Genomic DNA, 14,480 nt, shown 5'->3' with positions numbered 1-14,480 from the left:
AACCTCGTATTCGGTTTTACTTTAACCCCAATTTTTGTTTCTTTGTGTCTGTTATATTTCTTAATCCAGTCTACAGTTTATTTCGCACTCACGCCTTAATTACTTACTCTATAAAAAAGATTGTTATAAAAAAAATACTGTTTTGGCTACTAATATCTTATTAAAACCTGTAAATTTATATTTATGGTTTTTTCTTTGGTTCAACGACGATTTATTAATAGAAATTTTGGTTGATAGGTTTGATTTTATGCACCGGCTGAAAATTGTTGCTAACACTTGTTGATGAAAATTGTTAACGAAAGATATTGCTCGCCGGATTTTCTGTTCGATTTTTATATATTTTCATTTTTTATTGCTAGTATTTTTTTTTAACTTGTAAATTTTTATTTTTGTTTTTTGTTTCCTTTGGTTCAATGAAGAATTGTTAATATAATTGGGGTTTCTACCTCCTCCATTCAAAATCCAAATTTTTTTTTGAATTTCTGAGCAATTCTTATCCAAATTATTACACTAAATATATTTTTATTATTTGGCCCTCCTCCCGAAAAATCATGTGTGTGTGTGTCTAAATGATGTTACAAGGTTTTCTGGAGGAGGGAGGGAGGGGGTCAGAAACTAGACATAAATGGTTCATTGTGGGATGAGGTACAAGTTAATCAAAACTCAAGAAACCGGTGGATTATACGAAAAATAATGGAAAATTAAAGAGAAATAATGAAAACATGACATTTTCTTTGGTGGGGGAGGGGGCTAGAGCCTTTCCGTCTCCTTGTGCGCCTGATTATATTGTTAGCCAAAGTTGAAAACTGCCTAATTTGGAAAAGGGAAAATCCTTGACATAAGTGAGAAAATTTATTTCTAATAAATGAGAAAAGGTATTTGGTTGGAAATGTCTGACTCATAAAATTCTAGTTCTACCTCGTATTTACATTCATAATGTTCTTTACACGGTCACTGAAAACTTTCTTTGTGATTTTTTGTTCTCTTTTCAGACACTATCAAAACCTGAAGCATTGGCTACCATTAAATTCACCTCAAAGGCTGATAAGAAGGAAAGAAGTGTTGAGAAAATTTTACCAGCTCTGAAAGCTGATAGAAAAAATTTATCAACCGAAATATCAGGTGAAACGTCTAAAGATATGCTATATGCTTCATCAACCAATTCAGAAAAATACAAAACCCAACTTAAGCCTCGAAGACTAACTAAGTATAAACGTTTATCAGAGATAGATATATCAAACATAGTAAGCCCGCTTGCCATCCCCAGCTATCCTCCAACACCAGAGCCAAGAAAAGCAACAATTGTTGTTCCACCGCCAAATTTTGATTCTTCATCAGAGTCATCTGAAGATGAAGGCGGATCATTGGAGGACGAGCAGGAACCGCAGCAGGAAATAAAAGAAACTGCGCCGCTCACAAGTGACATAGCTCCTATGCAAAACGAAAATGATACCATTTTTTTTCAGAATCAGACGGTAAACTGACGAGTAAAGGTGAAGAATCGTTTCGCTTTATTAATGAAGTTATGGATGTAGCTGATAGCAATGACTCAGTTTCTACGGAAAAAGTAAGATGTACTATAGTTGATATTGATCCCACAACTTCAGAGCAAAAATCAGTAAGTACGCAGTCTAAAATGAGTCTCCCTAATAATACAGAGGAAATGGGGGCTATCAATGAAGGAAGAATCGACCAGAGGGATGAAGTTACAGATAGCATTAAACAAACATCAGCGGTTCAATCTCAGACTGAAGAGCTGCCTCACTTAGAGCCAAATTCGATGGAAGTTGATTCGCTAGAAAATGTTTCAGTCCAGTTCTATATAGGCAATAATAAAGAAGCTAAAATACCTGGAGGCTCACCTCTTCTGAAAGCACCACCTGAAAGTAGTGCTTCAGTTTCTTCTGTAGAAGAAACCACAGAATCTTTGGCTCTTAGTAAGGAAGCAATGAAAATACCTGAAAAATTAGAGAAAACAGTAGAAATTAAAACTACTTCATCAGATGAATTAGCTGTCGATGCGATAGCTACTCCGATGAAAAGTTCCTCACGGCTCTCTGGAAGAAGAAGTGTTGATTTTACAGGTACTCCAAGGAGAAGTTCTTCTCGACTCTCAGAAAAGATATCTACTGAAGAAGAAGGTTTTTATTTTTTAATTTAATTTTTATTAATTGAGAAGTCTACTAAGGCTTAGAAAAGCTTTAGTGATGTTTCACCTGTCTTTTTTTCTAAGCTAAAAGGAAAAGTAAAAGAGGGAGGGTCAACGACTGAACATGTCTGGGTTGCGATTGAATATAAACGATAATACTCATACGTACATATAGAGCGAGATATAAAAAAAAGGCTTCGGGAACTGTATGAATTTCAACTAGTTTAAGACAGTAAATTAACTTCCAAAAAGAATTTTATAACTGGAAACAATGAATTTCAAGAGAAGTAAAAAAAATAAAAAGAGGCATGTGGAACTGTACTAGTTTAAGAGAGTAAATTAACTATTAACTACCAAAAATGATCTTATTACTGGAAACAATCTATTTCATGAGAAATAAAGACCTATATTTTCTTTTCACATGTGAAATAAAGCAAAGAAAATGGTCACAGAACAGGTTATTGGGTCCAAAAAATTAAACCTTTGTTTTTAGATACTATTTTGCATTTACTTAATCACTAAAGACCATTTCAAAAACATAACTTAAGATAATGGAGTAGCTATGAAGTCATCTCGTTGTCAGATTCGTGTGCTAATACGTTCAGTACGTGGCAAAAAAAAAATCCTCTTTCAATAGTTATCTGAATTTTAGAAATCTGAAAAATATATCTGTATATAATTAAGGCTATTCCAAAAACATAACTTAAGATAATAGAGTAGCTGTAAAGTCATCTCTAGATCATTTCGTCAGATTCGTGTGCTATTACGTTCAGTACGCGGCAAAAAAAAAAAAACCTCTTTCAATAGTTATCTGGATTTTAGAAATCTGAAAAATATATCTGTGTATAATAAAAAATAATAAACAGTTTGTATTTTTCGTGGGATGTCTTAATGCAATGTCGCAGATTCTAGGCGATTTTACTCCGTTTCCGTTGTCAAACAGTTCGTGGTAACGAACTGTTGTAAGGAGCGACCCGGCTCAATAGCAACCAAAACTCTAAAAAATGGGATTTTGATATCAATAGCTACATCAAAAAAATCGCGTTTTAATGCTGATTTTAAATATTTAAGTTTAATCAAGTTTAGTCTTTCGAATCAAAAGTTACGAGCCTGAGAAAATTTGCCTTATTTTAAAAATAGGAGAAAACAACCCCTAAGAGTCATAGAATCTTAACGAAAATCACACCATCAGATTCAGCGTGCCAAAGAACCCTACTGCAGAAGTTTCAAGCTCCTATCTACAAAAATGTGGAATTTCGTTTTTTTCCAGAAGAAAAATCACGGGTGCGTGTTGATTTGTTTATTTGTTTTTTGTTTTTTTCTTTTCTTTTCCTCAGGGGTCATCGTATCGACCAAGTGGTCCTAGAATGTTGCAAGAGGGCTCATTCTAACGGAAATGAAAAGTTCTAGTGCCTTTTTTAAGTGACCAAAAAGGATTGGAGGGCACCTAGGCCCCCTCCCACGCTCATTTTTTCTCCAAAGTCAATGGATCAAAATTTTGAGATAGCCATTATGTTCCGCATAGTCAAAAACCATAATAACTATGTCTGGGAATGACTTACTCCCTCACAGTCCCTGGGGGAGGGGCTGCAAGTTACAAACTTCGGCAAGTGTTTACATATAATTATTGGGAAGTGTACAGCGTTTTCAGGGGATTTTTTAGGGGTTTTGGGGGTAGGGTTGAGGGGAGGGAGCTATGTGGGAAGATCTTTCCTTGTTGAAATAAGTCATGGGGGAACAGAAATTAAATGAAAAGGGTGCAGGATTTTCTAAAATTACTAAAACAAAAACAATGAAAAAATAAACATGGAAAAGTTTTTTCAATTGAAAGTAAGGAGTAGAATTGAAACTAAAAACTAACAAAGATTATTACGCATATGAGGGGTTCTAAAAATGCTTTAGGATAAAGAGCGAGGTATTTAGGAGGAGATAAATACCTCGCTCTTTATGCTATAGTATTTTTAGTAATTTCAACTATTTATTCTACGGCCATTCGGATTCAGTGGTCATTCTTAAAGAATTGGGACAAAACTTAAGATTTAGTGTAAAGAGCGAGGTATTAACGAGGGGACAAACCCCCTCATATACATAATAAAAATTTAAGAATATTACGTAAGCTAATTCTTAAGTTACGTATATTTTTTACTAAAACCGAAAAAAACTAGGCTTTCCCCACCCCTTATTTCTCAAAATCGTCTGATCAAAACTAAGAGAAAGCCATTTAGCCAAAAAAAGGAATTAAATGCAAGTTTCATTTTAATAATTTATGTTTGGAGAGCCAAAATTAAACATGCGTTAATTCAAAAACGTTCAGAAATGACATAAGAAAAACTAGTTTTTTTAACTGAAAGTAAGGAGCGACATTAAAACTGAAAACGATCAGAAATTACTCCGTATATGAAATGGGTTGTCCCCTCCGCAATCTCTCGCTTTTTACGCTAAAGTTTGACTCTTTGCCACAATTCTGCTTTTTAAAACAATTAAAAGCTTTAGTGCAAAGAGCGAGGGATTGCGGAGGGGACAACCCATTTCGTATACTGAGTAATGAAACGAGAAATCGTGGAAAACGCATAGAGCGGAGATATCGGAATGAAACTTGGTGGGTAGAATAAGCAAGTGTCGTAGATACGTAATTGACGTAAACGGACTGGATCTGCTCTGTTTGGGGGGGGGTCCAGTGCTTTGTCGAGTTTCGTGCTTTTGGACCTGCTAGGACGATGAAAATTGGTAGGCATATCAGGGACTTGCAAAAATTGACTTAATACAGTCGTTTTCACCAAGTCGACCATCTTTGGGGTTTAAGGGAGAGGAAAAATTAGAAAAAATGAGGTATTCATGACTTACGAGTGGGTGATCGGATCTTAATGAATTTTGATATTTAGAAGGACCTCATGTCTCAGAGCTCTAAATCCCAACCGGCATTAAGCCTCTGATTTTCATTTTAAATCAGTCAATTGATTCTTATAATTTTGCTAGAGCTCATCCCATATGAGCTCTTGGCTCTTGGCTCTTCCGACCTCGTCATGAGGTCGGAACACGACTGACGATTCTGTCGGTCCTAGTTTTGCTAGTTTAGGCACTTGCAGATAAGCTAGGACGATTAAATTTGGCAGGCGTATCAAGGACCAGACCAGATTAAATTAGAAATAGTCGTTTTCTCCGATTTGACTATCTTGGGGGAGAGGGCGGGTGGTTAATTTAAAATATCAGGAAGTCTTTATGGTGGAGTTGAATGGACCTCAATTTAGACTTCACGGGGATTGCCAATATATGTCGAAAGACAACTTGAAACTGAAAGAATCTACCGGAGAAATGAAGGGAGATAATATGATTAGGGGGCTTCATTTTTTTTGTCGGAGGATTAGGGAAGGAGTTTCTTTGATCCGCCAAAAAATTTTGAACTACAAATGAGGCTTAAGTCTTTCCATAGGTAAAAAGGGAAGCAAATCACGATACTAGTATTTTCCAGGTTTGTCGATAGGGTGTATCTGTAATATCATGGGAATGGCTTGAGTGAGTGCTAAGGGGGGTGGGAGAAGTGGACGCTGAACTATCTTTTTGGGGAGAGGGACTAAATCAAGACACCACGCACATCCAAGTTATAGAACACTATCTGTAAAATTCAGGTCATCGGTATAGCATTTATATAATCTTAAAAACGGCTTGGGAAACTGAGTTGAAACTTTTAGGTACTGATGGGGAAAGAAATGAGGATGATGGGGGAAGGAAACCTCGAATTTTTAGTTAGAGGAGGGAATGGGCTAAACAATTTAGATTTTGATCCACCGAAACTTTCGCTCACATTAAAGTCGCAACTAAAAGAATTCACAGATAAAGAGACTGGCATAGTCATATGAAGCTGAGGGCCGCCTTTGATATATATTTATTTTTTTTATTCAATTTCTTTCACGTGTAATCTTTTGAATATTCATCCAGGGTGATTCTTTCTAGTGTATTCTTTTGAAATAGTTGTTACATAAAACTGTTTTAATAGACAATACTGGCATGCATTAACCTAAAAAAATTACGGTAATATGTTATACAACAAAATTATATAAAACAAACTAATAATATTCGCAATCAAGGGTATTCAGGATGGGGGTCTAGGCTTCAGTCCTGTAGAAAACCAAAAATTACACAGATTTTCAATTCATAAAAATAAATACAATACTACTATTAGATTCTTAACCAGAAAAAATTAAAAACCTTTACTAATGATAGCAATTTTAGCCCTTGTATTAACAATTTGACGCAAATGACGCAATGGTTTTCGGAAGGTTTAGAGCAGCGGTTCCCTACTGATTTTGGTTTGTGCATTGTTTGAGACAGTTCTAAAATTCTGATGCCCTCTCATGATATTTAAATTTTGTCAGAGATGGACTGGGAACAAAAAGCCAAGGGGGCGTTTGGGTAAGGCGTCCCTGCCTACTACCCTCCTTATAGAAGGAATTTATTGTATTTTTTCTGTGTTTAATCAGGAAGGGCGTTGAAAAATGAGTAGAAATTGTACTCTGCGTCATTCACTTCAAAATTTACACTGCCAGGCAAATTAGTACTATCACTAAGAAAGAAGTAGTCTTACAGTAGGAAGAAGACATACAGCTATCTTTTTTTGTCTAGATCTCCCCGATGTTCTGTTGCGTTGTTTCTCAGGGATCACATAAAGGGAAAGCGGAATCGTATTTTCAGCTGTATAAAATTTTAAACTTTCGTCAGACATTTGAAATCCTTTGTCACATCTTAAAACATGTCATTTATATACGCCTTTCCGGATCCACATGCTATTTGTTTCGCTCCAGATGGTTTTATTTACAGGTGGCCCAACGGATACCCCATACTTACCTTTGTCAATTCCCGTGGGAAAATTAAATCTTTCAAAAACACTCAAATCCTAAAAAAATCTATATCAGCGTTTTAAGGGGTTCTACTGTGTTTCTTTCGCCCCTCCCTGTAGAAAATTTTTCCTGTGGGAAATACCGGATGGTGGAAGATTTTGTTTCCAATGGGTTTCTGACGAATCCCGCTTAGAAACTTATTTTCAGCGATTTTAAAGGGTAATATTTTTCCTTCTCTATTTCCATACAAGGTTTCTGTACATTCAAACGTATACAATGTATTTAGAGAGCCTCATTGTGTAGGTTGTTATGGTGTCAGATGAGCAGAAGGTCGAAAGTCATTCACAATTCAGTCAATATGGAGATAATAACTCTCTATTTCCATCCTAAGCTTTATACTGTAAATACTATTTATATTTTATTAAACACAGCTAGGATTCATCATAAACTTGACTCAATATCAAAATTTGTCCTAAAGGAGGGTGAAAGCTGAAACAATTGCCGTTGAACTGGAATATAGGAGGGGACTTTTTACTGTTAGCAGGACTCAAACTTCTAAGCTCCGTAATATACAGAAAATTTTTCTCTTGGTTTCAAGTTCTAATGCTGCTCCTCGCTTTCATTTGTAAAAACAACTTTTCTTTTTTACTTTATCGCATGTGACTTATTCCATGTTTTATTTCAGTTTTTTGGTATTTTTCGGGGATGGGAACTCAGAAATCGTACAAGGGTAGTGAAATAGTAAAGGTATTTAACTTAATTTTGCATTGAAATGGGTTATTTGGTTCATCTTAAATTCAAATCTTTTTAAGTATAAGCATATCTGTCAATTTAAAATTTTTAATTTATTTTACTTGGAATGTAAAGAAACCAACATGTAATAAAAAAAAAGAAAAAAATTAAAACCATAGCTTTCGAATGTAGACCTACTTCAGATTGAAAATCCTTCCTATTTATGCTTAGTGGATATTTTCTCTGTTGCAAGAGTTGAAATAGTATCATATACTGAGGTTTCTATAGGGGTTTCCCGTTATGGGTAAGTTGACCCCTACCCCTCTTAAGTGTTTTTATGGAGCCAAATAAAAAAAATGGGGTTGGAAAAATGGGAAGATGGAATAACTTCACATAAAAACAACAAGAAAAAAAGATCAGTCTAAGTTGGTGAAATGGAAAATGAACCACTTTCAATAGCTATATAGGCCTAATCAGTTGTTAAAAAAGACCAGCAAGACGGTAAAGTTTGTTGCCTACCCCTCCCCCAAACATTTTTTGTAGTGATTTTTATCGTTGGTGCCAGACCAAGTTTATGAAAAGAAATTAATCATATTTCTTAGTCTCAGCCTGTTATATCCGCGCACTTCTACCTTTGGGCAAGTATTTAGAGTTGCTACTAATTTTTCAATTATGTTTTTAAAATCTTCATTTGCCGTAGGCTGACAGCTCAACTGACAAAAACCTAGATTGAATGCTTGAAATATACAAATTCTGTGGCTGCTTCCTCATTTCATTATTAGACTTTTCTTAAGTTTGAAACAAATTGAGAACTTTAATGAAAAGATAAGAAAAATTCCATAATATTAGGACAATCACCATAATTGTGTTTCATTCACCCTAGATACGCTGCCTTAACGTCTGAATGATCCAAAAATAACAGGCACTCCAAAATCAAAGGACCAGGTTTGGAGTAATGTAACTCGTTGGCAGGGTTGCCAATGCATAAAATACTACTTTTTTTTTAATACGACTGTGCCTCAACACATTTTGTCTGGTAAAACTTTAGTTTTGTTTTTCAATTTCTTTTTAAAACACAAAAATAATATAGTTAACTAAATTGCTAGTTACTTTATCTTGCTTTTTATAGAATTATTTTTGTGTCATGTTTGCGCTTTATAAAAATTAGATAAAAAACAAGTTGTTTTAACTGAAAGTAAGGAGCGACATTAAAACTTAAAACGAACAGAAATTACTTCGTATATGAAAGGGGCTGCTTCCTAATCAACGCCCCGCTCTTTACGCTAAAGTTTGACTCTTTCTCTCAACTCTTCTTTTTAAAACAGTAAAAAACTCTAGCGTAAAGAGCGGGGCGTTGATGAGGAAGCAGCACCTTTCATATACGAAGTAATTTCTGTTCGTTTTAAGTTTTAATGTCGCTCCTTACTTTCAGTTAAAAAAACTTGTGTTTTTTATTTAATTTCTGAACGTTTTTGAATCAATGCATGTTTTGATTTTCGCTCTCCGCAGAGGAATAATTTAAACGAAATTTGTATATATTTTGTTTTTGGCCAAATGGCTTTCTCATAATTTTGATCGAATGATTTTGAGAAAAAAAGAGCAGGGGAGGAAGCGTAGTTGCCTTCCGATTTTCGGTTAATTAAAAAGGCAACTAGAACTTTTAATTTTTTGCGAATCTTTTTATTAGTAAAGATATACGAAACTTATAAATTAGCTTACGTAAAGAACTTTTGTATTCTCATGTTTTAATTACATATATTTAATTTTTTTTCGACTACACTGAATAAAATAACTATCTCAGAATTTTGATTCGTTGACTTTGGGAAAATAAATAGCGTGGGAGGGAGCCTAGGTGCCCTCTAATTTTTTTGGTCACTTAAAAAGGGCTCTTTTCATTTCCGTTAGAATGAGCCCTCTCGCAACATTCTAGGACAACTGAGTCGATACGATCACCCCTGGGAGAAAAAACAAAAAAATAAACACGCATCCGTGATCTGTCTTCTGGCAAAAAATACAAAATTCCACATTTTTGTAGATAGGAGCTTGAAACTTCTACATTAGGGCTCTCTGATACGCTGAATCTGATGATGTGATTTTCGTTAAGATCGTATGACTTTTAGGGGGTATTTCTCTCTATTTTCTAAAATGAGGCAAATCTTCTCAGACTTGTAACTTTTGATGGGTAAGACTAATCTTGATGAAACTTATATATTTAAAATCAGCATTAAAATGCGATTCTTTTGATATAGCTATTGGTATCAAAATTCCATTTCTTGGAGTTTTGGTTACTATTGAGCCGGGTCGCTCCTTACAACAGTTCGTTACCACGAACTGTTTGATCTGATACCTTTTGCTTGGATCCCTGAAACTTAACATGGAAAATATAGTCGAAATTTTTGAGATATAGTAGCAATTTTTATTGTGCCATCAAATATCGAAATTTACCGTATTATACCTCTAAATTTTATCACAAATCGTGCCATTTCTATGTTTCGGCAACACAAATTACATTTTTTGGTTTCACCAACCGCAACCGAGTCATGCGTGTTGTTTGTGTTGTTAGTTACTGTTGACAAGGAAGTGGGACAGTTTGAGGCGCAGGAGATATTTGGATTGAAGAGGAAGTGCAGTGCCTTTATTAAGACATGCCAATAATGTTTACCTGTTTCCGTTGAATTTGCTACTATTGATTGATTTGCTGCCTTTGCGTAGAATCTGCACTTTTTATTGTCTTTAAGCTGAACCTGATATTTTCATCTGTAATTTCCTACCTTTTTACTGTTAGCAGGACTCAAACATCTCAGCTCTCTTTGGTGTCCAGTAGCTAAGTCTTATTCCCTGATTACCTGTTTCTGGGGCTAATTATCGTCGACTTTGATCTTTTTGACATTATATCTCTTTTATGGTAACTTCAGTTATCTTTTTTGATATTCTCCCTTGTCTTTGACGGTTCCTTGTCTTTGACGATTTTCTCCCTGTACTGGTTCTTACCATCCATAGCTGAATGGTGACATTTTCTTCTCGTAAAAGTTTTGAAAGATTTGGAGTGAGTGTGATAAGACGCAAGTTGGTTAAACTCGGATTGGAAGAGTTCTTTGGGACAGGTGTTATAAAGTCTAGTTTTTAGGAACTTGGGAACTTACCAGATTTTGTAATTTGGTTAAATATATCAGATAAAGGTCCAGCAATTGTGTCTGAAATGGCTTTATTCAAGTCAGTTTGGGATGTCTAATTGGCAAGTATTTGAGTTTTTGAGCTTTTGGATTTTATTTGTAACATCAGAGGGAGAAATTTAGTGGAAAGAGGTGGAGGGAGGAATAGTTTGATCTGAGCCAGTAAAAGGGCGAGATTTTGAACAATAGAAGCAAAGTTGCGGGTTGAGATTGTTGGCTATCTTATAAGGGGGCTCAGAAAGATGAAAATTAACTTCAACAGTGTTTTTGCCGCAAATCTCTTTAATTTTGTTGTACTATTTCTTGGGCTTGTTTTAAAACAAATCCTTAACTTTACTATTGTAATACTCAGAAGCTGCCTTTCTTAATTTCCTTTTCAGGAACTTTCTTAAATTGTTTAACTCTGTGACATGTCCTTGCTGGAACAAATGGATTTTTTTCTTTACAAGTTTTTTGAAAGTCGCAGTAATGTAAGGTTTATCGGTAGAGCATGTTTTAATTTTTTTTACCTGGAAATGGGCTTCATAATTACTCCTCAATAAATTTTGGAGGGACAAAGCCTTGTAGTCGACATATTTTGTTCGGTACATGGGAGACAAATTTTCACTTGTGATCCAAGAACCGAAATTGTAGAGTCCTGAGTCCATTAGAGGTCTAAAGACGGTTTCAGTAATAGGAAAGGACTATTTAACTTCCCCCTCCAAACAAACGTGGTATTTCCTCGGAATGTATCTATTAACAAATTTGAGATAGCTACTCTATTCAAAATCATCCAAATATTATACAACAAGGTCTTTGGGGTTAAAACAAACCCCCAGAGCTTGGGGGCAAGAGTTGTATTTGGCTTAAAATTGGAAGTTCTAGTTCCCTTTCAGGATTCAAAAGTGACGGAGGGCAACTGCCCCCTCCTCCCTGACTACCCCTTCTTTTCACCAAACGAATCTGATTGAAATTGTGAGATAGCGATTTTGTTCAAAATAGTTCAAAGAATATATAGCAATGCCTCTAGGGTTGGACACAACCCCCCAGTGACCTGGGGTTAGGGTTGTAAGTCATGCCATGGGGGGTATTTAAGTTTTTTTTATTGAATGGGTGGCTGTATAAACTTCAGATAAGGCTCATTTGATTGGAAATTGGAAGTTATCGTGCTCTATTTAAGAGTAAAGAGTGATTTAAAAGCAACCAGCACTAGTAAGAGCAACCTGTTTTAGTCCCCGTTTTAAGATTCAAAGTGATCAGAGCGACTCCTCTCCCACACGCGTCGTGTTTTCCTAAGATGCATCCAATAGAAATTTGAGACAATCTTTTATTCAAAATAGTCCAAATATCATATAACAATGCTTTCGGGATTGATGAACCACCGGAGCCTGGGTGCGAGGGTTGTAAGTTATGCTCCTGGGGTGTTTATGGTTCTTATGGATGAGATGATTGCATACATTTTAGTTGTGGCTCATTTGGTTGAAATTGGAAGTTCTAGTTCCCTTTAATGAGTCATAAGTGGTGAATGTCAACTCCCCCCCCCTACCACCTCTTGTCATCAAAATCATCTGATTTAAATTTGCGATGATCATTTCGATTAAAATAGTCCAAACAACATATAACAATGTCTAGGGTTGACACAGCCCGCCAGATCCTTGGGACAAGGGCTTTAAGTTATGCCCTGGGGACATTAAAGGTTTTCATGGTATGGATGGTCATGTAAAATTCAGATGGGTCCCATTTGATCTGAACTTAGAAGTTATAGTGCCCTCTTTAAGAGCTAAAGTGATTGAGCAAATTTTGTTCTAGCCTTGGGAAGGTATGGGCGTTTTGAGCCCCAATTTTATAAATTCTGCTCGTTTTGAGTTTGACTCGACTATTTATTGTAATTTCTGTTCGTTTTTGGTTCATTTCATTTATCGATGCTGATTTGTGGTAGTTTAAAGGCTTGGTAGATTATTTGATTCAATTTTTGCTCCTTTCTGGTTTGATACGTTTTTACTTTTTTGTTGTTGTTGAAAAATTATTTTTAATTAGTTGCAAGAAAAAGGGTCTCTGAAAAACAAAAACGATCAATTGTTGATGCCCTCTTGACAAAAGGCCACCGATTGCTTACAGAGAGTGGTGGCTTCAAAGGATTCTGTGGACATCGCTTTTGCCGATTCCCTTCTAGAGAGTACCGTGAAAACGCAAGAAGATGAAAAAAGCCGGCTGCAAAGGACATACCAAAAAGGAAGTCGAACCTGATAAGCAAGTTAACCAATCTCTCAAAGAAGTCGAAGAAGCTAATGAGTTAGCTTCCAAGGTGAAGTCTTGTGGATTGTTGTAGCTTGATTCCAGTCTTGAAGCTCCTTTTCTTATTTTGTTTTAAATAAACATAAATGAAAGTTTTAACAAAAAGAAAGTAGAAAAACAAAGACAATTGACCCGTTTCCATAGAAAATGAGCTCCTCCTGAGGGTTATGAATATGATGATTCTTAGACTGACTTGACCATCGCTTCTGATGTATGAGCAAAGGAGTGTTTTGGCCATGAATGGTAATTAAAATTTCTTCCGACTTGATCCCTGTGAGCCCCTTTTTTCACCCCCCCTTAAAAGTCCCTTGACATGTCGTCAATTCCCTTTTCTAGTGAGCAGGAATCATTCCGAGCCCTTCGTGTAAGATTAATTTTTATATTTAATTTCTTTTTTTCTTTGTTTTTTTTTCCAGGGGGTTGAGTTATCATAGCAGTGCAAGATAAGTGTATGTGGGGTAATTTTCGGGTTGTAGGGGATACGCTTAGCACCCCTTTTTGGGCAACAACAATTCATATACATCAAAATGTATCAGTTGGTTAGGTTATTAATATTCAATTTGTCAATCACCAAATATTTATTATAAGTATAGTAATATCATTGTGATGGAATCATCTTTTTTTTCTCATGTTTGAGAAATTTTGTAGATTCTACAAGAAGTGAAATTTTATGGACTCTCTACCAGAGCACCAAAAGCAACAATACACAGTTAGCCAAGTGCCATCAAAATGAACGTTTAAAGTCAGCTAAACTGGCAAATGATGTGGTGGTATTGAAAAAACAGCTAATGGACAGTGTGACAGAATGCTCTATTTTGAAGGCACAAATATCAAAATGGGAGCAATTGAAGAAAGCCACACAGGTATTTCTTTTTTGCAATTGAATTTTATTTAGGCTTTCCTCTACCAAAACCAAGGTTAATATTAAGGTAGATCACCCTCCCAAGACCTTTTTTTCATGTTGTAATAAGACTATCAGAGATGGGGCAATAGCCTATATTAATCCCCAAAAAGATACTTTCTCCTTACTGTTTTCCCTCGCATTTCAAATTTTCGTTCAATTAATCCAAATTGGAGCCTGAAATATTTTTCTGTTTACCCTATTCTTACTTAATAAGGATAGATAGTTAGTACTTACTTAGTAGAGAGAGGTTGTGTGAAATTAGATGTTGAATTTCAAAAGATAGCTCTAATTTTGCTTAGAATTCGGCCCACTCTGCAAACCACATTGCCCAGGCCTCTTGTTGTACGTTCTAACTTTCTATGCTGAAGACCTGAAGCTCATTGTACCAGCCTTGTCTTGTGAAGATCTTACCC

General features: G+C 35.6%; 1 protein-coding gene across 1 annotated transcript in view; it reads left to right on the top strand.

The window, feature by feature from the left end:
- The first annotated feature begins 13 nt into the window (after positions 1–13).
- The window catches only part of LOC136030581 (uncharacterized), an 18,520-nt gene continuing 4,053 nt past the window's right edge, over positions 14–14,480 (top strand). Inside the window, exons 1-2 of the mRNA XM_065709651.1 lie at positions 14–2,141; positions 13,812–14,026. Of these exons, the coding sequence (XP_065565723.1) occupies positions 1,526–2,141; positions 13,812–14,026 (831 nt within the window). The 5' untranslated portion in view covers positions 14–1,525. The remainder of the gene's footprint in view (positions 2,142–13,811; positions 14,027–14,480) is intronic.

Source organism: Artemia franciscana, chromosome 8 (genome assembly GCF_032884065.1).
Source record: "Artemia franciscana chromosome 8, ASM3288406v1, whole genome shotgun sequence".
NCBI classification, from domain to species: domain Eukaryota; kingdom Metazoa; phylum Arthropoda; class Branchiopoda; order Anostraca; family Artemiidae; genus Artemia; species Artemia franciscana.
This window is presented reverse-complemented; position numbering and strand designations above follow the sequence as displayed.